The 27,349-nt window shown below is 37.3% G+C and overlaps 1 protein-coding gene across 5 annotated transcripts in view; it reads right to left on the bottom strand.

Annotated features, from left to right (window-relative positions):
* The window catches only part of SESN1 (sestrin 1), a 115,413-nt gene that overhangs the window by 13,584 nt on the left and 74,480 nt on the right, over nucleotides 1-27,349 (bottom strand). For 2 of the 5 annotated variants that reach the window (XM_043592067.1, XM_043592071.1), the window contains exons 2-3: nucleotides 1,238-1,303; nucleotides 258-458 (exon numbers count right to left, since the gene is read on the bottom strand). In XM_043592067.1, coding sequence (XP_043448002.1) covers nucleotides 258-458; nucleotides 1,238-1,303 — 267 coding nt within the window. Of the gene's footprint in view, nucleotides 1-257; nucleotides 459-1,237; nucleotides 1,304-7,098; nucleotides 7,400-7,424; nucleotides 8,188-8,390; nucleotides 8,623-27,349 lie in introns of those variants that run through there. The other 3 variants (XM_043592068.1, XM_043592072.1, XM_043592069.1) reach the window with 3 other exon arrangements.

The raw sequence follows: 27,349 nt of genomic DNA on the forward strand, positions 1-27,349 counted from the left end.
CAGTGGAATAGATCCTGTGTTCTTCTTTATTCTCATTTAATGGAAAATGGTTCTTAATAATGTATAAACACTTGTTTCTTTTTACAGATACATCTGAGAGTATACTTATTTAGTAAGAGGAAAACCACATACTACCTAACAGGAATCCAATTAGAAGTCAGAATATAAGTATTCATCCCTGTGTTTAAAGCATTAACCATCTCTTAAAACGATTAATAAAGGAGGCAGAAGGAATTTTTCATTTAATGTTTACAAACCATTATTCCAATGTAGTGCCGATAATGTAGGGGCAATGGCCCATCCATTTGCAGTAGATAGTGTTGAGTCTTTAGGAAACTTTCTAGATACTGTGGGTGAAAAACCATCACTAATGTAATGTTATCCAAACGACCCAAAGCAGCAAAAGAATCTGCAAATAAAGCATGCATCTGTGCGTCTTCACTTCCCACTTGGAGAATCTGTATGAAAGAGAGGAAAACCATGGTTACATAAATTGTAAATTGGTGTTAGAATGCAGTGCATACGTATTTTTTTTAAGTGTCATCTACAAGCAGGTTAAATTTGGCTTGAGAGAAAGGTTATAATTCTGAATCTTTAACTCAACTAGCAGCAAGACAGAAGAATAAACAGTTGAATATTATGTAGTAGGTAGTAGATAAACAACAAAGGCCGAACATTAAAGGCCACCTAGACAGGCTGCTTGCAGACTTGGCCAGAATCCAGATAAAGAAGCAGATTTAGATTATCAAATTTGCAGAGCTTGCAAACGGACTCTAAAGACTTTACCCTTTCCTTATAACGCCTAGTCTCAATTTAAGGAGAACCAAAATTTAAGGAGATCTAAAGCATAGGAGTTTTACATATTTAGAATTAAACATCCAATCTAGCATTGACACCAGCCTGTGGAGATGGTCAAGACCAAGTAACTCAGCTTATGAGCATGCACTTAACTAAACATCTAAATATAAAGAGATGGAGTATTATTGGTCAAAAACAAGTCTTGCCTTTCCTAGATTAAATATGGGTGTTAGAAAAGCGTCATGAAATACTAGAAATCAACATGACTATAACAGCTTTCTAATCCCACAGATTCACTGCCAAAGCATGATGATTAACTGCGATCAACTCTGCGTAAAACATGTTGTTGTCCAACAGTTGTTCAGATGCCAAGATGTGGGTCATGAGAGCTTTTCCTTAAAAGCATTCAGTTCACTATGTACTTTCACAAACAACATACCTCCTTTTCTGGGATGAATCTGCTTGGTCCGTGTCCTAGTGGTCGAGGAATTCTAATTCCAAGTTCCTAGAAAAGAAAATTACACCATCTCAGGCCTCTCAGCAGTAAACAACATGAACTGAGGCTACAGGAATGGGAGGAAAAACAACCAGTTGAACAGAGACAGGCTTGTTTTAGTGGTTTGTTTTCATGGCCATATATATATACCAACTCCTCTGTTTGCATCATATGGCTGACAAGAGCTTATAATACGACACAGACTAAAAACAATAAAACCTGTTTCACTAAAACCAGAGTTTTGCATAAAGTACTTGGCAGAAAGTCTAGAACAGAAAGTTCAGCACACAGCAACCAACCCTGTGGACTGTCACTGATACAAAATAAGACCAATGTGTTTGTACATCCAAAACTCAACCAACCAAAACATCAACCCCTGTGTATCTTGTCAGGAAATGAAAACTCACTAACCTCTGCCTAGATGTCTTAAGTCGAAAGGAGTGTTAATTATTATTACATCTACAATAACACTTCACAATAGGAGAAGAAATACTATGAAAAATAAAAAGTAGTTACTTAAATCCATAAAAGAAAGTACTGCAGGGCATGTTTTCTCTGTGGCTGAGTAAAACAATCTTCGAGAAACTAACTTTGCGAGTTTGCTTTAAATCTTTTATTTATAGTATGTTATCAATTTTGCTTATATTTTAGAGAAGCCCAACTGATTAACAAATAAAGGTTTTCTGCCCTTTGACATAGTAAATCTAGAACCCTGTACTTGAGAGTCTACTAGAAACCTATATTTGATGTGACAGGGTAGTATGGTTAACAAAAAGTGACAAGTACGTATTAAAGGTCCATCTTTTCCCCAATACTGTGTGATTAGAGAAACAAAACTAAAATAATAACTTTTTTTTTTTTTTAGGCTCATGTCCTATCAATCTGGTTTCTAAAAACAACAACAACAACAAAATCCCCCCCCCCAAATTCCTGAAGTTTACACATCTAAATATTAAACCCTTGCTTATATAACTACATACAAATATTATTTGTACCCTCTACTGCTTCCAAAAGTCCTTCAGGATGTTCCTTTTAAAGAAAAAAAAAAGGGGGGGGGTGGTTTGCAGACAGAGAAGGATATGTGGCAGCAATTCAAAAAATCTGGTCCAAGTGAATGAAAACCTTTTGAGCAGAGTGGATTTTTAAAAATTAAGCAGGCAGGACAAAACTGAAGAAAATCTTTATTGGGATAACTTAAGATGTCGATTCAAATACACTTGCCAATACACTTACACTGAACACAGCAATGCTCTAACTATACCCTTCACTAGAGGAGGCACTCAATTCACTGGTCTGGCCACAGGCATGTCTTAATTTTATTAGCCTGTAATAAATGCAAGAAAAAAACCTCCACATTCCTTCTATTCAATACATCATCTTAACACAAATGCAGCCATTTATATAAAACAATGACTCTATTAGCCTTTCTAACTGCTGAATTTCTGATCCAATTACATAGATATCAAGAAATATTGGGCAAAATGTTAAGGTTACATTCAATATTTACCCCTCTTCATTTCTTCACAATATTATTTAAATAAAATGCATTTTAGGAAAATGCCCATTTCAAGAGTTTATCACTCTTTTTATACCCGAGAGACACTACTATTCTTGAGACTGTACTGTGTTAAAATGTAGTATTTCAGATGGAGGAGAAATGGATTATTCAACAAATGATCTTGATACAACTAGATAGCCACTCAGAAAAAAGTAAAGTTAGAACCATAAATCATACTTAAATTAGAGGTAAGTATTAAAAAAACAAACAAACAAACAAACACCCCAAACCAAAAAACATAAGTGCTGGAAGAAAACACTCATGGAATGAAGTTAGGCCTAAGAATGTCATAAAACCCAGAAGTCGTAAAATAGAAAACTAGTAAATCTGATGACATAAAAATAAAGACTTTCACATGGGAAAAAATAAACATAAAAAAGTCAAAAGCTGGGGCGCCTGGGTGGCGCAGTCGGTTAAGCGTCCGACTTCAGCCAGGTCACGATCTCGCGGTCCGTGAGTTCGAGCCCCGCGTCGGGTTCTGGGCTGATGGCTCGGAGCCTGGAGCCTGTTTCCGATTCTTGTCTCCCTCTCTCTCTGCCCCCCCCCCCCCCCACCGTTCATGCTCTGTCTCTCTCTGTCCCAAAAATAAATAAACGTTGAAAAAAAAAATAAAAAAAAAAAAAGCAAACAGAAAATCGGGAAATCTATTTGCAGTTTCTATATCAAAGGGGCTAAATTTCTTGAGTACATGAAAACTCCTACAAATCAGTAAGAAAACCTACAACAACCTGATAGAAAAATGTACAAAGGACACGGACAGTTCAAAGAAATGGCTGAAAAATGGTCAACCTCACAATAAAACTTTAAGTTAGCTACACTGAGATACTATTTTTCACCTAAAAGATTGCTGAAGATCAAAAGTTTAATAGTAGGCTGTGAAGAGGAGGTGGATAAATATTCGTTACTTATACATTTCTCATGGGAGTGTTGTGAAGTGTGAGGAAGTAAGATCAAGGAATACATAAGAAGTGTAAATCACTACTACTTATAGAGAGGGTAGTTTGTAATAATGATTGAAATGAAAAAGTCACAAATCCTTTGAGTCAACAATTTCATTTTAAATGCTGACCTGTACTCATAGACATGCCATAGGTAAAAGGATAATCACTGCAACATTGTTTGTAATAGTACAAAATATAAAACAACCTGAGCTCTCATCAACAGGACTGTTTTAATGTAGTATGACCACAGACTAGAATTACATGCAGTCCTTACAAGGAGAATGAAACAATTCTGTATGAGTTGGCTTTAAAAGACCCCCAAGATATATATTGAGTGTGCATCAGGGGGGTGAGGTAGGGGAGAGCAAAGTGCGTAAGATGCATGTATTTTGTTACTATCTGTAAGGAGAGAAAAAAAACTTAGCAATTCCATTTATAGGACTTTAACTAAATTAGCAACATGTGGGTGGCATATACATATTTTTAATAACAAGACTGATAGCACATGGACCTCAAAACAAAAAGGTTGAATTATATTATTTTAGTTTTGTTTCTATACCAAATATATACTTTACATACTGAACTATCATAAAACAATAGTTTAGAGTTCAAAGAAAGTGGCTATCAGTGTTTCAGAATGGAGTATTTTCCTATAAGTATAGCAAAGACCTTTCCCAATGGTCCTATATACTTTTCATGTCTTTGAAAGTCTACCCCGACAGCCAAATTTAATGGTCATACTTGTATCACTGTCTCCCCTATTCCTTCCCTTCAGTGGGCAAAACCTTCCTTCACAGTTCCTTTAGACAAACATTCTTTCAGAGTGAAAAACTACGTGTTTTAAAGCAGGATGTTAACTAAAAGTAAACATTCTTGGGAATGGATTATAGACCAATTATGCTAATAATCTCTTATTGTTGAGGTTACATTAATTCCCTGATGAGGTACCAGTCTGGCAAGAAAACTGGAGATGGAAGAGAAGATAAACTGAAGAAAGGAAAGGAGTGGAAAGAAGTCTCTGACATTCAAGATTCCAATTTCATTATTTTACCTAAGTCTAGTTCCGGATAAAACAGAATTGTACCCAGCTCACATCCAGACTACCAGGGTCAATTTCCTATTAAGATGAAGAAGTTGTGAGAGGTCTGTGCCATTCCTTAAGGGCAGAAAGGGAAATGGCAGGAAGGAAAAGGAGAGGAAGTGAAAGAAAAGACTGGGGGAAGGGAGACACTGATATACTTAAAAAAAATAAAGTCTTTCCCAAAAAGGACTGATCGACTAATTTAATGGGAAATATAGTGAGTGCTATTCTAGACTCACATCAACTTATTCTCCATATTTGAAGGCTTACTCAATGTCCTTTGTTCTGTTTCTTAATAGATTAGGTACAGGAGAGAGATACAAGAATATCAACTGATGAGCTCTAAGACTCCATTCCACCATATCCTAGTCCAGATTCAGGCAGGAAGGAGATGATTTTATAAATGATATATATTTCTATATATATCAAATTCTATATAATGTTTATGTAACATACAATAATTATAAACATAAAATAATCACATATAATAATTTATAAATTATACGTATATATGTAATTTGAAATCAAGTACCTAGCTCAGTTAGTATTAGTGAGTGGTGCAGACAGGGGTTGAATCTAGGAAATCTGGTTCTAGAGTTGTCATTATTACTCTTTTGAGCCTCTGTAAGAGTTTTTGACACCTTAAAGGTCCTTTTGGATATCACTGTTGTTATGCAATAGTATTCTTGGTTTCTAAAAGGCTAATTTTCTGGAAAACTCATTTTCTGAATACTTCTTTTCCTAGTCAACATGACAAATTAGCCACTACCCTATCTTCTAGCAGGTATTGATTTTAAAAAGCTACTACAGGTCTTCAATAGGGTGATCATAAGCCAAACTAACTGCATTTCATAATTTCCTAAACGTTATTTCAATTATGCCTTATCTGTTGCTGTTGAAGAAAATTAATTACAGACTTTGAATACGTTTTGGCCAATCCAGATTCTAAGACACAGAACTGCCGATAGCAAATGGCCTTGTTTAAAAAGCAGATGTAGATGCTAATCACAGCACAAACCTCACAGGCCTTTGGTGAAGGTGTGGCTGGAAAAACGAACATGGGAACTAACAGTTCTTTCCTCTCAACAATTCTCCTAATCAGCATTTTGAAAAAGACAGCAACAGCCTCTGCCATGACAACACCGCTGCAAATCTCTGACATAACATCTATTTCTTCAGTAGCATGTAATACTAAGACACTCATTTTCACAATATGAAAATTCTTAGCAAATGTAGACAGTACCACAGAAACACTGTATCTGTATTGTATCACATAAGGAATCAGTGTTGGCATGCTAAAAGTACTGCTCTGATCATTTCCAAATTGGTCAGAGATACATTTAGGAATCTACAGCAATACCCTCCTTTAAGTGAGACAGTGATGTGCCACAAATGCAAAATAAAAGCATTCCTTAGCTTCTAGTGTCTACCCACTTGCAAAACAAGTGGAAAAGTAAACATGATTAAGTCATTTGAATCATTTTTCTCACTGGGCTTGGGGCACTTTTAAAAAACTGTCCAGACGTCTTATACCAATAACCACGATGCTCATATTAATTTTGGTTGAAAAAAAAAACAAACTACAAAAGCAGTATGTGTTTCAACTAGGCAACAATAAATTGTGTAAAAAGTGAAAGCTCCCACCCCACTCTCCCTTCTTTAGGAGAATCATTTCCTAGAGCTGGTGCTAGGCTTCTGACATTCAAAAATTTTGAACAGAAATGAAAAGATGTAGAAGGAACAAAAATATATTCCTGCTATAACAAATGTACTGGTGCTTCTTTTAACATTGTCATTACCTCTGCTTGGGAACTTGGAAATACTGAAAGTTCAGGTACCTCTTTTTCCAGTCTCTGGTCTTCTATAAAACATATTTAAAAAAAAAAATAAAAAAAAAACTATAAAACAAAAAACCAAAACAAAACAAAAACCTCACTGACTTCAAAGTACTGGATTTGTAAGGCTGACTTAGGCCATGTGTGTGCCCTTTATTTTAGTCAGGAGTTCCATCCCTGAAAAGTGTTTCATTTTAAAGCATTTTATTTGGAGGCATGCTAGTTGAAAGACTCGTGTTATTAATTCTTTTGTAAAATGAATAGTTTTCCTATAAAGCACTACTTCCTGACTTATTTTCCCACATGTCGGATGTGTTAAAAGTGATAAAATACAACTCCGCAAGGCTTCCTAGTTTCCTAAACACAATCCCACGGGCACGGAAACCAACCAGCGAGCTACAATGTATCCCTTCATCTTCCAGTTTTCGCGGCTATATTCAGAGACTCTAGATCTGGGCGAGAACCGGGATTCTGCACCCAAACACCATCAGAAATGACAGCTATTCAAGCTCCGCGACTGGGGATCGCCTCTAGTCAGAATGAGAAAAGATCTGTTATGGCCTGCAAACGGAAACCAGAAATGGGATGTCAACACTTCCACAGGGTTTTGTTTCTTTGATAGAGTTTCCAAAGCAACAGGCAGAGCAAGTTTTGTTGGTGTTTAGGTTGCTGCATGATGTGTACACAATGGGGAGCGTATCATGTACCCACTAACGTTAAAATCCAGGAAAGTGCGTCCTACAGCCCCCACGAGGTCTTCTCTTCAAGTTGCGTGAATCCATGCAGTCCACTCGCCACGCAGTCTCCACTTACGAAACAACAGAAACACTAGAACGGAGTCCCCTAAGGGGGCAACGCTGCGGAGACATTCCTAGATTTCGTGACCGATGGCAACCCAGCGTTCTGAGTTCAATTCAAACTTTAATGACTGTTTCTCTTTCTCCTTTGTCACCTTTTGAACGAAAGCCTTTTAAAGGCTCAGATTTCGGTTAGCTGTACTAGCAACTTTCAAATGGGGCCGTTATTCACAAGCCCTTGGGAAAAATACAAAATGTCACAACTGAACCGCTTTCTCCTGAAGGCCGTCTCAGGCGCAACGGGGATGGTTAACAACCAGGGGTAAGCGCGGTGCATAACGTCATAGAGCCGGCAGAACATACGTGTTCCAGGCGGCAGCAGCTTTTAACCGACTCAAATGTTATTTCCCCCCCTTTTTTTGAGTAGGAGGCCAAGGGAGGGGGGGGGGTCACCGATAATGTTCTGACAAGACGCCGAGGGGAGAAAAATCCACAGGCTGTTCTACCCTAAGACTGGAGCTTTGTTCGGTTCTGACTTGTGGAGACTTGCACACAGGACGACGTTATTTACGTTTTGGAGACTTCCATTTAAATGACCGAGGCAGCTGTGTCTGCCAGCCTCAGCATTTTCTCCCGGGGCCGGCTCGCGGTGGAAACCGTCTCCCCTCCCACCACAGGCCGCCCCTTCAACCTGAGGGGCGCGGGCCGGCCCGAGACGCCCCCCGCCGGGCAGGGCGGCCGGCCGGGCGGTTGCTCCCGGGGCACTCTCCAATGCGGAGCGTTCTCCGCAGCTGTTAGGTACGAAGGCGGGGAGGCATCGCGACCTCCGTGCAGCCCGGGCAGCTGTGCCGGGTACCCGCCCGCCCGGCCCCTCGCCCGGATACCTCGTCCTGGCCGCGGCCCCCGCCGCACTGCTTGCAGCCCAGCAGCTCCGAGACGGCCAGCGAGGCCGTGTACGCCTGGTTCGCGGTGGTGGCCAGGCGCATGTCGGCGCGGGGACCGGCTGCGGACGCGCAGGAGAAGCCCGGCGGCGCGGAAAAGGCGAGCGCTGACCGGACGGCCGGGCTCCGGGCTGCAGCGCCTCAGGCAGCGCGGACCTCGGCGGCAGCGCGGCGCGAGCAAACAAGCCGCGCGGCCCCGCCCCCGCCGTCACTCCGCCGGCCCAGCGGCTCCCCGCGCCAATGCCGGCCCGCGGCGCCGCGGAGCCCCGCCCCCTTGACGCGGAGGGGCGGGCGTTGGGGGGCGGTCCGACGCGGCCGGGGAAAAACAACCTCGAGCGGCGGAGCTCTCCGCCAGGAGCTAATTCTCGCGTCCAGAACTGGCTCGGTGGGCTTGCCTTAAGGCTGGGGTGGGGCGCGAGCACTCGGGCGTCTGGGAAAGGCGAACGCGCCCCTGCCCCCAGCTTCAGCAGCGGAGAGACTGCCCTTCTTCCCACCCACTCGGATTCATTTACCTTGAGCCAAAGAGCAGCCCACCTCTAAGCGGACCCTGCACCACCAGGAATAAATAACCAAGTTCGCTTTACATTTTATAAACTGTTGAAATCCCCTTCAGCCTTTCCAGTAATGCGCAAACAACGCTGAATGGGCCCGGAATGCTGCAACAAGTATGGGACCATGGCCTATATTCAATATAAAATTATTTTTGGTAAGCTATGTAGAAACTATAAATATCACACTCTTCTACACAGATAATAAGGCTTGGTAGCCAATGTCTGCATTTCCCTTTTCCTCGCAAGTATATTCCAAGGCTTTAACATTTCTAATATTCTCCCATAAGTGCCCTGGGTTCTAAAGAAAGAATTTCTCTGAAATCCGATGGGGAACTTGAGACAATATAGGTTAAAAAGGATCGTAAATAACTGACACTGTTGGACCTGGGTCGCAAATCTCTCAAATCCTGTGTGAACACTATTTCCTTAAATGGATTCATTAACTTCTTTTAAAAAATCACCTCCTAAATTAGATCTCTTTTTGCATGTTTGCTCTTGCGTTTTCAAAAGCTTACATGTCCAGGTTTAAAAAAAAAAGTTGGAACATCATGACAAAAGGAAAAAAGCGGAGTTTAAATCAATAAATACTGACAGACACAGAACCAGGACTCCTAAATGCAAATAAGTTTCAGTCTTAAGAGTGGAGGTTACAATGTCTCAGAGAAGATTTACTCTTAGAGCTCTTAAAATGTATTTTAAAAGCAAGTTAAAATGGTTATTTTTTAAATCTTCTCCAGATAAATAAGATAAATACTGTATATTCTCATACACTGTTTTTATAAATTGCTAAAGCACACAAAATATCTTTGCTGTCAAGAAAAGCAATTTTGGGTTAATAATAACATAAAAGAAAAGGCTACAGAGGCTTCCAAGCTTTCTCTTCTTCTGAGCACAGCCACAAAAGCAAACAGGATAATCAAATGCCCACTCAGCCACAAACCAACAAGCAGCAAAAATAAGCCCAGAAAATCATCCAGTTTGCAGCAATAGGACATACCCTCTAAAATAAACTGGTTGTAGATGAATACCTTGGAAACATAAATGGACTTGATATATGAGGTTGTGAGCTATAATGCTAGATAATGAGAAATAAGTGAAAATGATGACTTTGCTTCTAGAAGAGTTGAGCTGTGATTTTTATTTTCTGGAAGGAATACAACAATGGGGCTGAGTTGTCTAGTAGGGCATAACCTTGTTTATGACATTAAAATTATGTCATTTGCAAAATGGAGAATGCTTACCTTTCTATTTTTTAATGAGAGACTAGCATTTAGCTAACCCAAAAATGGTTCAAAATAATTAAATACAAATCAAAACTACAAACTATATATAGTGTTTGATACTTAGAGCTTGATAAATATTTATTGAAGAGGTATACACTGAAATTGTATAGGAAGCCGCAATTAGAATTTTTCCCCCCAGAAAATTCCAGTTTATGTACTTTGATGCTGCCTTACATAAAAAGAAAGATAATTTAAAAAAAAAAAAAAGAAAGATAATTTTAACTCATAATTCTATGGTTTACTGAGGACCTTTAAGCCATTAAATGTCAAGATTCCTTTATGGTCTCTAAAAAGACTGACATAATTTCTTCAAAGAGTAATAATTTCTGCTCTATTACAATAGAGCAGCATGGTGAATTAGTCACTTTATTCTCAACATAAAAGGGTTGCCTCCAAATAAATCTATAGTAACCAAGAATTCCAACCAATGTATTAACCTGAAAATATCATTGTGTCACTTCTTGAGTAGGCCAGATGTCCTGAAGGTGTTTCTCCTAATGAACCCCTAGTGTTAGGCATGTCATAGGCATGCAATAAACATCTGCTAAAAAAATGAAAACTGAGCATGGAACAGTAACTGGAAAGGACTAAACTTTTGATATTTACCACAGGTTATCATTATAGGCCAGCAGTTACTTTACAAAGTCTGCTACTTAAACATTTCTAACATTATTTATTTCTAGGAAGAAACCTGATACTTAATCCAAGAAGTAATAGTAATTCTGAAATATTTCCTTTCCTCTAAAAATCTTTTGGTAGACTTATGCAGTTGTATCAAAGTGAGGTTTTTGCATTTGTCATTAGTAGTAATGGTCTCAACTCTAATTTTCTCAAGAATAAGCTGATATACTATGTAAAAGCAGAGTGGTGTTAAGTGACTTTATCTGAGCTAAGAACTATGATGTATTAGAGAGTCTGGACTTGAAGCTGTGCTTTCTGAAGGAGGAACATCTGAGCTGGGACTTATAGGATTAGTGGAGAGGCTTTGGCAAGAAATTGGGGGTTGGGGGAGGTAGGAGAGGGGACTTGAGAGAATAGAGACAGAGTTCTAAACAAAGGAAACAGCATGTGCAAAGGCCCAGAGGCCAGGGAGAGAGACAATGGTCCAAATAGGGAAGCAGAATAAAGGAAGTTTATTGGGTCTGGAAGAAGACAGTGATAGAGTTCAAGTAAAAAATCAACAGTAAGGAGGGACCTTGTTCAAGCTTTATTTTAAAGAATGTAAATTTCATTGTTAAGAGTACTGTGGAGTTCTTGCAAGTTTTAAATAGTAGAAAGACATCAGACTTGCATTTCAGCTAAGGTTTAAAAAAATATATTGGAAGGGACAAAATTAGAGGCAGAAAGATGGTTAGGAAGGCTGTTGAGGCAATTCTGGCAAGGCAACAGGGAGGTCTGAAAAACAATGGGAATGAAGCAAAGTGTAGGGATGAAGGTAGATTTTGTCTCTCCAACATAATACATTTCTCGAGAAAGGAAATCATGCCTCATACTCTTATTTTTGAAACCGAGGAAATAAATTTCAAATTAGCTGTTCTCCTAAGTGACTTCCTTACATCCATTAGACTTTTGAAATATAGTTAATTCATGGAAAATAATAGATACGTTTTAGTAGAATGAATACTTATCAGGCCAAAAGGCATAATCACACTTCCATGGACCACATATTAAACCTTGAATTTTCCTGTTAACCAAAGGAATTATATTAAAGTACCACAGATTTGTAGATCTATTCAGTAGAAAGGAATTATATTTAGTAATTGGTTAGAAAACACACATAGCAGTGATTTCATCCATTAAGCCAAAGAACTCCTTTAAGAGTGGGCTTAAAGCATTATTGAAAAATGTCCTATTGTCATTTAAAACATTTTATTTAGAATGAATGCTGGTTTATAAGATTACTTCTGCTTACTAATTTTGTCAAGATTTTTCTCCTCCAGCTCATATCTTCCTGTTTTTATATATATAGCTTGTCTGCTAAGCACTTTTTTTTCCTTTCGACATGTTTTGAGTACATTGAGATCCTTTTAGCACTGAACTTTAATTTTACATTGTTCTCTTATTTGTCCTCTACTTTTCTCACTTCTTCAATTTAATTTTTAGAATTTTATCACTTATAAAGGAGCAAGAATGTTGACAGATCTTTGCCTTATTCTTTTCTTTAGGGTTTCTTCTTTTAGAAATGCACAATTTTAAATCTCTGATAGGGTTTTAGAAACATAGGCCATCACCCACATTTGTAAACAAGCAGTGTTCCAAACAATGTCAGTAGCTTTAAATTAGAAAATCACTTTCCCCTAAAGAACAAGCATGTTAAATTGTGGTCAGGTTTTCCAGGTTAATCAGACCAGTAACTTACTAACTCCTACCCATTAGACACTGAAGCAATTGACATATATAAAGCAGATAATTATTCCTATTTTCAAATTTATAAAACAGAAATTCATAAAGCATGGGTAAATCATCCAAGATTATAAAAGTAGTAAATTGCCTTTAAGGATTAGAACCCAGGTCTATCTGAATCCAAAGCAGCAGAAGCTGGGTTGCTTCTTTTAATGAATAATTTACAAATTTTGATAACTATGTATTAGTCTCAGTTCTTTCTTTTTTAAGCTCTCACCATTCTTATTTATTTAAAAAAGTTAAAAAAAATTTAATTTACATCCAAGTTAGTTAACCATATAGTGCAATAATGATTTTAGGAGTAGAATCCAGTGATTCATCACCTATATATAACACCCAGTACTCATCCCAACAAGTGTCCTCCTTAATGCCCATTGCCCATTTAGCCCACCCCACCCCCACAGCTCCTCAGTTTGTTCTGTGTATTTAAGAGTCTCTTATGGTTTGTCCCTCTCTCTGTTTTTATATTATTTTTGCTTCCCTTCCCCTATGTTCATCTGTTTTGTATCTTAAATTCCACATATGAGTGAAGCCATATGATATCTTTCTCTGACTGATTAATTTTGCTTAGCATAAAACACTCTAGTTCCAGTATTAGTCTCAGTTCTTGATTCTGAGGACAAGAAAAGAGGGAATGAAGAAGAAAAAATTTATCTTCCTTTCTTATATTCAGGATGAGATCTCGTTAAAAAATAAAATCATGGAATGAGTGAGCTTGGTCTTTGAGAGCTTATCTCCTCTACTCTATCCCTGTCCTCCTGGTGTCTTTTCCCAGGCCTTTGGTGACCTCATGTTACCTAGAGCTCCTTCTCTACAGAACTCACCTAAATCTACCCTAAGACTCTACCTAAGTCTACTAAAAGGTCCTCATACCAACCCTATTCCTCTTAGAATAACTGGTTAAGTGCTAGGAAGAAAGCAGTCTTCCTAAACCAATTCATACTATTCATTGTAGGAGGTACTGATATCTCATAGTAATTTATTTAGTCTGACTCAACAGAATATAAGCTTTGTAAAATCAGAATGTTTGTCTTTTTTGCTCACTGCTGTATTTCCAATGCCCAAGTGCCTAGCACATGGTAGACCCTCAATAAGTATATAATGAATGAACTTCACAGAGATTTTTCTATTAAAAAAAAAAACTTACCTCAATAATGATATTAAGTTTATGAAAGATTTGGGCCATCTAGACAAACATTTTTGGAGGTTTGGGGTCCACTATCCAGGCAGGCAGGCTGTGCTTGGGAATCAGCTTGTCCTTGGGTTCAGCTTTGCTAAAGCAACTACTGTTTTTCATAGTTTCTCCTCATCTTCTTCTTGGGAATCCACAGATATTCCCAAGCTTCTTTGATTTTTCTTTGCTTGCACTGCTAAGCTAGCTATATAGGTTTGGGCAATGGAGTATTTGGTTCATTTGTTAAGTCAGGCAGGTACTTACAAGTCAGATGCTGCCTGAATACATACCATTGTTTGACAAGATTCATGAGCATTCTGTAACCAAATTTGGCTTAAACACCTTTAGGCCTAAGGTGAAATGACAGAAAAGAAAGTGTCTGTTGAGATCTCAAAATTAAATGGGAGAACTCATACAAAAATGCTACAATTTTTACAGGTGAATTACTTTTCAGCATTATTGTTGAGTTAAATAAGAAGGAATTGGTATAATTTGGAATAGGTTGAGGTTCAGGTGTGGTGGGAAATTGAGAGTTTGGACTTTATCCCATATGTATGTAGGAACTACTACTGTAGCTTTAAAGAAAGAGAAAAAGGAAGTGATACAAACTCAAAAAAAAAAAAAGGTAACCAATGATACTAAATATATGACATATTCAAGTGGAAAATATTTCTCTGTGCACATATACTACTGTATTGTATAATTTTTAAAATGCTTTTTGAGGAGCTGGATTTCAACTCTACCTAAAAACATATGTGAAAAAAAAATATATATATTTTAATTCTCAAAGTACTTCTGTTTGTAGGCACAAGGCAAGAACTGGTTTTAGTATGTAACCTATAATTTAAAAAAAATTTTTTTTCTTACTAGTCTCTACATCCAAGAGATCAAGAATCACGTGTCAGATGCTCTTCTGACTGAGCCAGCCAGGTGCTCCTAAAATCTTTTTATCAGGTTATTTTTATTTTTTTATTTGTAACAACTATCCTGACCTCCCTATTCCTGCCCACCCCCACCATGATTATTACTAGCATGTAGTGAATAGGGATCTACATATGTGCTTTTCTTATAGAACTCAAAGACCCCCACTCAGTTCCTCTGTAATAATCTTTAATTTTTTTTAACAGTTATTTATTTTGAAAGAGTGAGATACAGCACGATCAGGGGAGGGGCGGGGCGTGGGGGGATGACACAGAATCCGAAGCAGGCTCCAGGATCTGAGCTGTCAGCACAGAGCCCAACGTGGGGCACGGGGCTCAGACTCATGGACCGTGAGATCATGACCTGAGCCAAAGTCAGATGCTTAACCGACTGAGCCACCCAGGCCCCCCATCCCTGTAATAATCTCTAGTTGTGGGTCCTTTAATCCTTTAAATTACCTTCTTTCTTTGCCTTCTTCTGAGATCTCTAGTTTTCCAAGAGGGTGTTAAATTGTAAAACCTGGTCACAACGTACAAGGCCACATCTAGAGACTACCTGCATGTTATTAAGCATCTTAGAAATAAAACGCCATTCACTGTACTTTCCCATCTGTTCTTCTGCCCTCCAGAATCCTCACTGCACCTCCGGGCCATTTTCCCCTTTGTACACAGAATACGTATATGTTCAGGCCAATGTAGTTCAACAGAGATGTTTATTTTTACTTATCACTACTATCTTTGTGTATAGCTAAAAATACTAAAAAACAAAAACAAAAAACCCAGAGAGAATGCCATTTTAAAATTGTTTTTACATGAGCTTAAATTTGAACATAATTCAAGAGCATTTGTAATAACAGAAAAATATGGTTTTCCTAATTTTTGGCAAACAATTGAGAAATACTAACACAGGATTTTATTCAGATATTACAAATTGGAGAAGGTAGTATTCTTTCTTAATTTGTTGTAACTCTAATCTGAAAAGTACATTTTGGCATAGGTTTATGTACAGAGGTCAAGGCTATTATTTTAGCAATTAACAGAAATCTTAATATTATGTAAGCACTTAGCATTCAATCATTATTTATAGATATTTACTGAATGCCAAATTATATGCATTTAATTTCTTAAATCCTATGAACAGGCAGAAATATCTTAATTTGAGTTTGGGTGTCTATTTTATTTAGACTTACACCTCTCACATAAGTCACACAGATTGGCAGACAGCTTGGGACTCTGTTAGGGAGCATTCAATGGGGAGTCATCTAGTTTACTGCCCAGTCCTGAAACAAAGAGACTAACAAAAAACAGAAACCCAGTTTATAAATCTCTTAACAGCCCTTCCAGTTTGAGCCCCCTCAAATTTAAAATGAAGGGCAGGTGAACTTCATATTCTCTCAAACTTTTATTTCAGCTCTGTTAATATAATTCCTGATTTTATCAAGAGTTATATGCTTTAAGCTAACTAGAATCTGGCCTCCTCCTACACCAGGCTTGTTTGTTACATTATCAGTGGTTTTCAAATTGTTTTTCTTAGGATCCATTCCTTACAAGTTCTTTAGAGTTATTATAAAATATTAAACTTAAACTTTCTTTTTCAAGGCAAACTACAAATGTAAATCAACATTAAATGCATTGGAAACCACCCTAATAGTAATTTGTTTAATAATTCAGTTCCTGGACTAAGTAAAGTTTCCTTCACCGTCTCTGTGAGCATATGTTTGAACATTTTTGTAAATGTGTGATTAGAAAGGGTATAATGTGTTCCAGCCTTTAAAAAAATTCGTGCGTCTCTGCATCTGCTGGAGTAAAACTAGCAGTGACAGCGAAGGTACAGTAAGGGTGCTTTGCTGTGTGAATCCAGATTACCTGGATATTATGCATACAAGAAAATACAGAGGGGCGCCTGGGTGGCTCAGTCGTTTGAGCATCTGACTGTGGCTCAGGTCATGATCATACAGTTTGTGGGTTCGAGCCCCACATCAGGCTGGCTGCTGTCAGCGTGGAGTCAGCTTCAGATCCTCTGTCCCCCCCTCTCTCTGCCCCTCCCCCCACTCATGCTTTCTCTCAAAAATAAACATTAAAAAAAGTACAGAAATAATACTGCAGTCATAATCCATAGCCCTTAATTTCAAATTTGTTTAAAACATAAAATAGCCTCACTGTTCTCACTGACTTGATAAATAATTTAACTTTATTTATTTGAACTTAAAGACGTCATTAATAACATGCCAGTTTTATATATTGCATATATCATAATTCTGGTAATACTGTTTGACTGAAGACTACGCTGACAAAAAAAAATTAGTAACGCATTTGAATATCACTGCCTTATATATATACCATATCTCTGGATCGGCCCACTAGAACTCATAGTGGGTTTGGAGGATCCATGCTAGTCTGTAGCTCCCTACATTATTCCCCCAGGCTTGGGTCAGGCTTTAAGGTTCAGAGAATGATCCATGGATTTCTGCTGATTCCAGCAGAATGCAGGGGGGAGTTCGCTCAAAGTCTCATTCCCACCAATGTTAAATAGAGCCTTAAAGAGAAAAGGCTCTTAGAATCACAATGGTTTATGACAGTCCACTGAATTACAAACCAAACTTGCCTTCCATTAGAACTTACATTTAGTCTGTCCTGGATCTGGTCTATAACTGTGAAAGGATTATCAATCCTTCTAGCCCTTCTCCAAAAAAACATGAATAAAGTCAATCTTATCCTTCAGTGACACACATGCCAGTGTGACCAATAGCTTTTATCCTAAATCACAAAAATTTGACCTAAGAAATGTCCAATGAAGCAAAAGTACAATGAAGTACTTTGAGACGGTTTTTATTAACAATGAAGATACTACATCTTTTGTGTTTGTAATAGGCAAGTTCTTAAATAATACATGTGTTCTTTACAGTAAGAACTTACTTTTAGGTCAGAAACTTCAACTTTCAAGTATTCAACAAAATTTTAAAAAACTAAACACAATACTTTAACTTGAACATTACAAATATACATTAAAACCTTAGAACCCTAAAATAATGTATATTAAATTTACAAATTTGTGGGTTTGAAAAATATATAAACTTCAAAAGACATCAGAAAAAAAAGTATGTGGATCCAGGAAAAAGAGCAAAGCAGAGTCAAAAGCAGGGTGCATTTCAAATAGGTCACACTCAACTTTTAACTCTAAGAACAAACAAACAAAAAAAATAAGCTTAGCAACAGCTGTCAGCCAACCACAAAGCAGACAGATCAGGACTCAACCACTCCAGATACCAATGAGGTCCAACCTTCAATGTTTTTTTAAAAAAGTTATATAGTGTCAGAGCAGAGCACTGTGATAAGACAGGATATACTGTCCTGAGTTAAAAGTAACAAAGATTTAAAATCTTTTCACCAATCCTTAAAAAAATAGATTTTAATAACAGTGATAATTTTGTTTTTATCCTTACTGTGTCAGATACTGTATACATTAAAGTCACCTTTAAAATATTAGTGTAATAAAATATAGAATTTTTTGGGAAATTTTCTTTCTTGTTTGTAGATAGAGGATAAGGGTGGAAATATCCATAAGAAAAAATTCTTCTGTTTTTAAATTCCCTAATACTCAATTTCCAAAATTCATGGGGCGGGGTACAGCCAACAACGAAATGTTATTGTCCAAATCCAAAAATATGAGCATGACAGTCACAAATAAATATAACCTTCAAAGCAAGCAAGGAAACTGAACAGACCCCATAGTGCTATTCTATGCAATGTTTCCTCTTTATCACTCAATACATATTCTCCTGAGAAGAAAATTTTCTGAGGATTTAGAAGAGATTTTCAAAGACTTACATACTTCATCACTGTAATGTTTAGTGCTAACCTCTGTTATTTGTTCAAACTGAGAGTGTTACTTGCAATAGAGACATAAACATTGTAAAACGATACTTGATAGTTTTCTTCATTTTGCTTTTGGCTTGCTAAATCTATATTCTAAAGCAGTTACCAATATTTTCTGTAAAAACCTTCAAGAACCACCTTTTGTTTTTTCTTCAAGTGCTGCTTAAACCATTTGCTGGTTTTAGTTCCCTAAAAAATAATTATTTTAAGTAGATCAGCTTGACTTGTCATATCAATTGTTTCCTGTACTGTAAGACATAGGAGGTTTGCTACTAATACTGTAAGATGCTGTCCAAAATGTATGTATGTATACTTCCCCTCAACAGTTCATTGTATTCTGTATACTTAAGGAAGGTGTGGGGGGGGGGGGTTAAATAATATTTGAAGACTAGTTCTGGGTTTATTGGCGATACCCTCACTTCATTCTGTTCCTCTATCCTCAATTGTCACAGATAACAAAGCTATGTTGAATCAAGAAAAAGGTAGTTTCATGGGTGGGGGATGGACTAAATGGGTAATAGGTATTAAGGAGGACACTTGTTATGATGAGCACTGAGTGTTATATGTAAATGATAAATCACTAAATTGTACTTCTGAAACCAATATTATACTCTATGTTAACTAGAATTTACATAAAAATTTGGAAGAAAAAAAAAATAAAGATGCCTTCTGCAAAAAAAAAGAAGAAAGAAAGAAAAAGGTAGTTTCAATACATTTGGGAAAGACACACTTTTACATCAAGCTCATATTTTCCTTGAACTCTTAAATCTTAGTATTTTTAAACAGTACCCACCCAAATGTTACTGAAAGTTTCATCAATTACTTAACACTCATATTTCTATACACCAGGGATTGGTTGTGTATCTTTTGGTTAAATTCATGAACCTCTATATGTATGAATATATTGGACCAGTTTATTCAACATTCATTCAATCAATATTAATTAAGCATTATTAAACAAGTATTTTTCCCCCTCGGTTGGTCTTTGAGAACAATATCCACATCTTCCTTTTTCCTCCCTCTTCTTTTTGTAATTGCTTACAGTTAGACCCACTACGCCTTTTTGCTTCTAAAGGGGCACCTGGACTGAAGAATGCCTTAAACTACAAACGCAAAGAGGTCAAAAGGCTTGGAAAGCAGGATTGTGTATTATGGTGAACATTTGATAGTTAATTTAGCAGTTAGGTAATTGTGTACCAATTGATGAGGAGCTTTAAAACCAATAACTCAGATTTTTAGTCCCAGATTTGGTTCTAGAAGCAGATATATGCTATACTTCGTGGTTTCAGATTTGATAATATTAACAGAATAGCTAACACATATTGTTATTAGTATGTATCAGGTACTCTTCTAAAGCATTTTACATATGTTTTAACTCATTTAATATTTAATTCATTTTAACTTATTCAACCCTCATAATAACACTTTTGGTAGATGCTCTTTTCATTTTTGAAACAGGAAACAGAGAAAGTACCTAACCCAAGGTCACATAACAAGCAAGCAGCTTAAGTAAAGATTAGAACTCAAGCCTGACTCCGAAGGCATATTCTTTCTACTATACCATGATGCTGCCTGATAATGGTTTTAGTTTTTTTTTTTTTTTCCACTGTTAATATTCCAGTGATTGTGTATCCATTAGGAAAGAGGTCAAGGGACCATAAACTTTTCTCTTAATCCCTTCCTACCTTACCTGTAATCTCTTCTCTATGACTGACTGTTCATCCCACCCTCTGTGGACTGCCCCCACCCAAAAAAACTTTAGAACATCATTCTTCTCCAGGAAATCTGAACTGGCTCCCGACTGAGCCTACTGCGAAAATAGGATATGCTCCATAGCATCTCTCAATATCCCTTCTCCCTGGCTACTGCCTTTCTTATATATGTAAATCAGATCCCAGTTTCCTTTATTCCACTTACCTACTTCCAGTCCCCTCTGAACCTTTACAAAATTTTGTAAATTTTGTCATGCTGAATGAGGAATATCTTCTACCACTTGACAGTTTACCACACTAATACTGTCTCTTAATCTACAAAATACCATGCACTATGTTTTGGATATAGTTTATAATTACTATTTGTGGATGTACTTATGTTGTGTTCACTGTTTTAAAGTATAACCTCAGAGTATTTATATGCCCCTTTTGGGCTATGTTGAGAGTACATTCTGTTCTAGATGCAAAGGTCTGGGGAGTGGAAGTATGTTAATCATGCTTTGAAATTATAGCTACCAGCACATGACACAAGTATTTGAAAACACATTTTCATTATATTGTAAGATTTGTACACATGACACCAAAGAGAAAGCTGTAGGCTTGAGTCTAACTAAAATATCATCAAAATAGTTAAATGAGTAAAATTATCTTTTAGCATAAATTTAACATTTTATGTAAAAGGAAAAAAACAAAAACATAAGTGAAGACAATTTGGCCCATAATCATTATTAAAGTCACTTTATTAACTAGAATTTAAATATAAACTTAAAGACTTTTTCAAGTAAAAAAGGAATAGTCACTTTAATCGACCTAAAACATAAGAAAATACTGCAGTTTTTCTCTTTGGCTAAATACTGTATTGCCTACTCAAAAAAAAAAAAAATGAAAGAATTCACAGTGATTTGTGTGGTAGGATTAAATCCAATGCTTGCTTAAGACACACACACACACACACACACACACACCCCTCGCGCTGTTTCCTCCCACATTTAAAACTTTGGCCAAAATAGCTGATGATTATAGACTATTGATATAGAAATACTTCATTATAACCAAACTGACTTTTTTGGGGGTCAATCTCAAGAACAGAATCTAGAACAAGCAAAAAAAGACATAAAATAGATGCCACAGAGTTTATACATTAAAGAGTATGTACTATACTCAGAGGAAAACCTTTGGCCCACCTCTCTTAAAGACAGTTAACTTTTACTTTGTGCAAAATTACAACAAGCTTATTTATCTAGTTTCTAAGTCCACAGTAATTTAGAAGAGAGTAGGGACTACTGTTTCAATTGATAGCAGAGGAAGTATGATGGTCAACCATTTAATCACAAGGGAATAGTCATAAAAACTCTAAAAAGCAGAAATAAGAACTTGGACAGCATGATAGTAGGAGGCCATTTACTATAAAGATTCTTAGTCCTAAGCCTTAAGGAGCTCTGACAGCACCACTCTCTGACAGATTAGGGTAATAACTAACCTCCATAATAGTGATTCTTACTCATGTTGAACAAAACACCTACCAGTATTTCTATAAAAAAATATAGTGGCTGAGCTGGCAAAATAACAGAAATCCTTAGAAGTAAAAAATGACCAATAGGAGGAATCCAGAGAGGTAACAATTACTGGGGCTGGTAGTTATGGATCCCGTAACCTAGCAATAGCATGGGAAGAGAAGACAAAGCTTAGGACTTGGGAAACTGGGGGGTAAACCAGAGACTCGATTATAAAGCCAAACCCCAAGAAGTTATACTACCAATGAACAAATGAACTAGGAAAAATACCCCATCTATAAAAGGAGATAGAAAATTTGCCTGTTTCAACTTTTGTTCTTGGTGGGATGAAATATCCCCTGAAAATTCATAAACACACAATGGTTTGCACATGAGAAGTTGGGGCTTTAACTTACTATTACCCTTCTGGTCTTAAACAAAAACTAATGCAAGGATTCAGTTAAAGGGGGTTGGTTATCTTCCCAGGCTCCAGTCAGATATATAGATCATCCCAGGAGATAAAGTTCTAATGAATAGGAGCTTACAGTAATAAAATATACCATGAAAAAGGCACCATTAGTAAGGGTCAGAAGAAACAATAATCACTTAACTCAGACCTGTAAGACTTGAGGTGTTAGAATTATAGATACAGAATACCAGTTTTATATGTCTTTTATTATTTTAAAGGAAGTGGAAAGTATGGGTGAGGAACAAGAAACCATCAAAAAATAAGCAGATTTAAAAATGAATCAAATACAGATTTTATAATTATTAAAATTTAAAACTCAATTGATATTCAGCATAGCTAAAGAGAAAATTATTAGCACACTAGAAAGTAAATCTGAAGAAATAACTCAGAATGTAGCATACAATGCAAAGAGATCAAAAATATAAAAGAAAAAGACATGGAGAATGAAATAGAAGGTGTAATGTATACATATAATTACATAGTATATATGTAGTAATGATATATTGTATACATATATTGAGAAGGAGAAAAGCAATATTCTAAGAGATGATGACTGAGAATTTTCCAGAACTGATTAAAGATACCAATCCTCATTTTTTCCAGGAAGCACAATGAATCCCATGCAGAATAACAGAAAGGAAATTCATATCTTGACATATAGTAAAACTGAAAAATTCCAAGAAAAAGGGAAGACCTTAAAAGTTATCCAAGAGAAAAGTCAGATTATCTACAAAGGGATACTAAATGGACTATTTTTTAACAATGGAAGTCAGAGGACAATGGAATAGTATCTTCAAAGCACCGAGAGAGAAAATGGCCACTCTTCAATTGTATTAATATATGAAACTGTCTATTGAGAAAGCTAATGCAAGAAACACATTTTAAGAGATAAAAAGTAAGTTTACCACCAATAAGTCTTCATTGAGGGAGCTTCCTTTCAGGAAAAAGCAAAATGATCCTAGAAGGAAGTGTGTAAAATACTATATAGTCAACAAAGAAAAGGTTCCTTGTACTTGAGATTTTCATTTCATGGGTAAAATTCTCACCTATGTAGAATAAAGAGTACATCCTCTAAGGATTCTGAACAGCTTTATGTGAACATATGCTTTCATTTCTCTTGACTTGGAGAGAAATGGCTGATTCCCATAATAAATATAGGTTTAACTTTTTAAGTAACTGCCAAACCATTTTCTACAGTGGTTGTACCATTTTAATATTACTACCAGCCGTCTGAGAGTTCCAGTGGTTATACACCTTCACCAACAGTTAGCATGATAAATATTATTTTAGGCTATCTAGTGGTATAGTGTGGTGGTTCTTACCTGGGGATGATTTGGCCCCCTAGGAAACATTTGACATCAGGTTGCATTTTTCATTTTCACAACTGGTGGGTGGGTGGTTTGCTACTGGCATGTAGCTGGTAGAGGCCAGGGATGCTACCAAATAGCCTACAACACATAGGGCAGCCCCTCACAACAGAGAACTATCTGGCCCAAACTTTAAGTGCTGAGGTTAAGAAGCCCTAGTGTAGTAATATCTCACTGTGGATTTAACTTGCCTATCTTGGGTAACTATTAATAGTGATCACCTTTCGGGGCACCTGGGTGGCGCAGTCGGTTAAGCGTCCGACTTCAGCCAGGTCACGATCTCGCGGTCCGTGAGTTCGAGCCTCGCGTCGGGCTCTGGGCTGATGGCTCAGAGCCTGGAGCCTGTTTCCGATTCTGTGTCTCCCTCTCTCTCTGACCCTCCCCGGTTCACGCTCTGTCTCTCTCTGTCCCAAAAATAAATAAACGTTGAAAAAAAAAAAATTAAAAAAAAAAATAGTGATCACCTTTCAATGTGCTTATTAGTCATTTATATATCTTCTTAATGAAGTCTCAGTTCAAATCATTTGTCCATTTAAAAAAATTTATTTTAATGTTTTATTTTTGAGAGACAGAGCACAAGCGGGGGAGGTGCATAGAGAGGGAGACACAGAATCCGAAGCAGGCTCCAGGCTCTGAGCTGTCAGCACAGAGCCTGATGTGGGGCTCAAACTCACAGACCGCGAGATCATGACCCGAGCTGAAGTCAGATGCTTAACTGACTGAGCCATCCAGGCACCCCTCATTTGTCCATTTTTAAAAATTGGGTTGTTGTCTTCTTGTTACAGAGTTGTAAGTATTCTTTATACATTTTGAATACAAATTGTTTGATACATATGGTTGTGAATATTTTCTTCCAGTCTATGGCTTGTCATTTCATTTTCCTAATGGTGTCTTTTGAAGAGCATAGATTTTAAAGTTTTTAATTTTGGTGTAATCCAATTTATCAATTTTTTTTCTTTAATTTTTTATGCTTGTATATTCTAAGAAACCTTTGCCTGCCCCAAGGTCACAAAGATTTTTTTTTCCTGTTTTCTTCTAGAAGTTATACCTTTGGATTATATAAATTTTATTACATCTGAAAATCAAACTGATAAAGTGTTTCTCTCCAGGAAATGGGATTATGGTGGGTGGTATTTACTTTCTTACATATCTATTGTATTCATCTTCTTGTATAATGATAAAAAATTCCACGTACAGATAACTTTTTGGGATGAGGGGAGAATGGGAGTGGAGAAGCATAGCTCTAATAGCAGGGCTAATTTGTACTTTTCTGTTCTAGGGACCAGATCTGACCCTGAAGTCTGCTGGTACACTGTACATATGCATGTTAAATTAAGTACTCTGATGATGTTCTACTACATAAACACCATACAGCAAAAAGTAAAATGGTCTTTCTTCCAGAGACTCGAGCAGGCAAATACTGGAGTAAAACAGGGTTAAACAGCATAGTTTTACTTACAGTATCCTTGGGTCATAAAAAGGCATTTCTTAAAAGCAGTATTAATTGATGCCACATGGAAAACTGGGCAGCACATAACACAGAAACAGAGAGTCCACTACCTAAAAATGATTTTCTCAGTCCTAGGACCTCACACAGGAAAAGGAACAGTCCATGGGAGCAGTGTGTTGGACAATGAGATCCTTTTAAAAAGTCCCCTAAACCATGGCTATTTGTATCAAAAAATAACCCCCCAACCATTCCAAAAGATCTACAGTTGAAGAAATGAAAAATGATGCTGGAATTGCACAATGGTGCATATTGGTGACATTAGAGAAGGTATCTTTGGGGCCGCCTGTATGGCTCAGTTGACAGTGACTTCAGCTCAGGTCATGTTCTCACAGTTCGTGAGTTTGGGCTGCACATCAGGCTCACAGTTGTCCACAAGGAGCCGACCTCGGATCCTCTGTCCCCCTTTCTCTCTGCCCCTTCCCTGCTCATACTCTCTCTCAAAAATAAACAAACATTTAAAAAAAGAAAAGACATCTTTGAGCGGAGTTTGAAGATTACTTTGAAAAATGTACATTAACTATCTCATGTAGATTTAGATCTAAATTGTTCACTTAATAGTCTAAAATTCTTACCATTTCATGCCTACTCCAAAACAGAGATTTAGTGTATAAAAATTATGATTTCAGGATACTTTTCTGTCTTCTCTGCTTAAGAAAATTGTTTACTACAGAACATCTGCAATAATATAAGCAGTAAATGGGGGAACTAAAGTAGCAAGAAAGGTCCTAAATGCTACAAGGAATTTCAGAGAGCTACTATTTCTAAGGATAATAGAGCTGTGTGTCCTAGAAAGACTTTTTCCTAGCCACTGATGACTAAAAGTAAGATTCTTAGATACAGTCAAAGAGTGACAGATAACACAAGTTCTTAGACATTAACTACCCTCAGAATGTTGGACTCCCCTCCCCCCATGCCATCCTTCCCATCCCACCCCAGCACGGGTGGCAGGTAAACATTAATAAAATGGCCTTTTAACTTGGCTGTAGCTCTTCCTGATAATTGGGACTTAGACTCACATGTCTGCTTCCTCTGATTCTCCATTCTTTGGTCTTGTATTAGCATGAACAAGATCCCTAGCTCTGGAACTCTCAGAATCTAAGCATTAGTACTTGACAAGAAGTCATTGCTAGGGTCCCTGTGATTGGAGAATCAGGTCTAATGAGAGGTATGAAAATCAAGAAGAAGAAGAATAGGTTCTGGAGAAGCAAGGATATCAGAAAACTACTTAGGACTATGAAATGTCCACAGAGGCATGAACAGTGCTCTATGTCCAGAGCATTTATATAAAGATACAGACTGCTAATAATGTGTTCTTATGCATGCAGAGTATAATGGGAAAAAAGACAGTGGGAGAATTCTTTAGTGTTTCTATAGATGAGGCAACTGAACTTTTTTCATGTCTCAAAATATTCTTTTCTTAGTTGCCTAAAATGATTTCATCCATGAGTTTGAGGATAGGGTAGGTAAGAATAAGTGAATGAGATAAAAAATAAAATAACCAACGTGGATTAGAAAGCAATAAGTCACACAGGAAAAATGTATGTCTGAAGTTCTCAAGATCCTCAAGTCTTGGAAAGAACCATAAAATCTCATGTTATATACTGAATATGACTCTACATATGGACTGTGGAATAAAAAGTAAAACGTGTATAGAATTTTACAGTCCACAAATTTCACATAGAGTGATTGGCAATTTCTCACAACAACTTTGTGAGATGGATCTCACTCCTGTGTTACCCAAGAAGAAACTTGTCATGAAACTGAAAAGTGGCAGAGCTATGGGTCAAAAGTAAGTCTGTGTGCCTTCGGATCCAGTGCCCTTTCCTTTCCATCTCTCAACAGTTACAAATGCAACTACAGAACTTTAGTGCATTGTCCAGAGTGAGAACATATTGCTCTGGACTCCGGAGACACTGCTGGAACTTTGCGACAACTTGGGGCTGAGACCAGCAGAAGGAAAAGGTTTCCTGTTCACAGTCCTGACAGCTGAGGAAGGGGCTGTCATGAGCTTTCTACTAGACATTTAAAAAATAGATTGTTTCCATGGAGGAGGCCCGAGGAAGATTTACAGACAGGGGAGATAGGTATACAGTTCTGGGACCTTCCAGTTGAAGTATAACCAGTGTCTGACCATGGAAGGCAGA

Source organism: Prionailurus bengalensis, chromosome B2 (genome assembly GCF_016509475.1).
Source record: "Prionailurus bengalensis isolate Pbe53 chromosome B2, Fcat_Pben_1.1_paternal_pri, whole genome shotgun sequence".
In the NCBI taxonomy this organism is placed as follows: domain Eukaryota; kingdom Metazoa; phylum Chordata; class Mammalia; order Carnivora; family Felidae; genus Prionailurus; species Prionailurus bengalensis.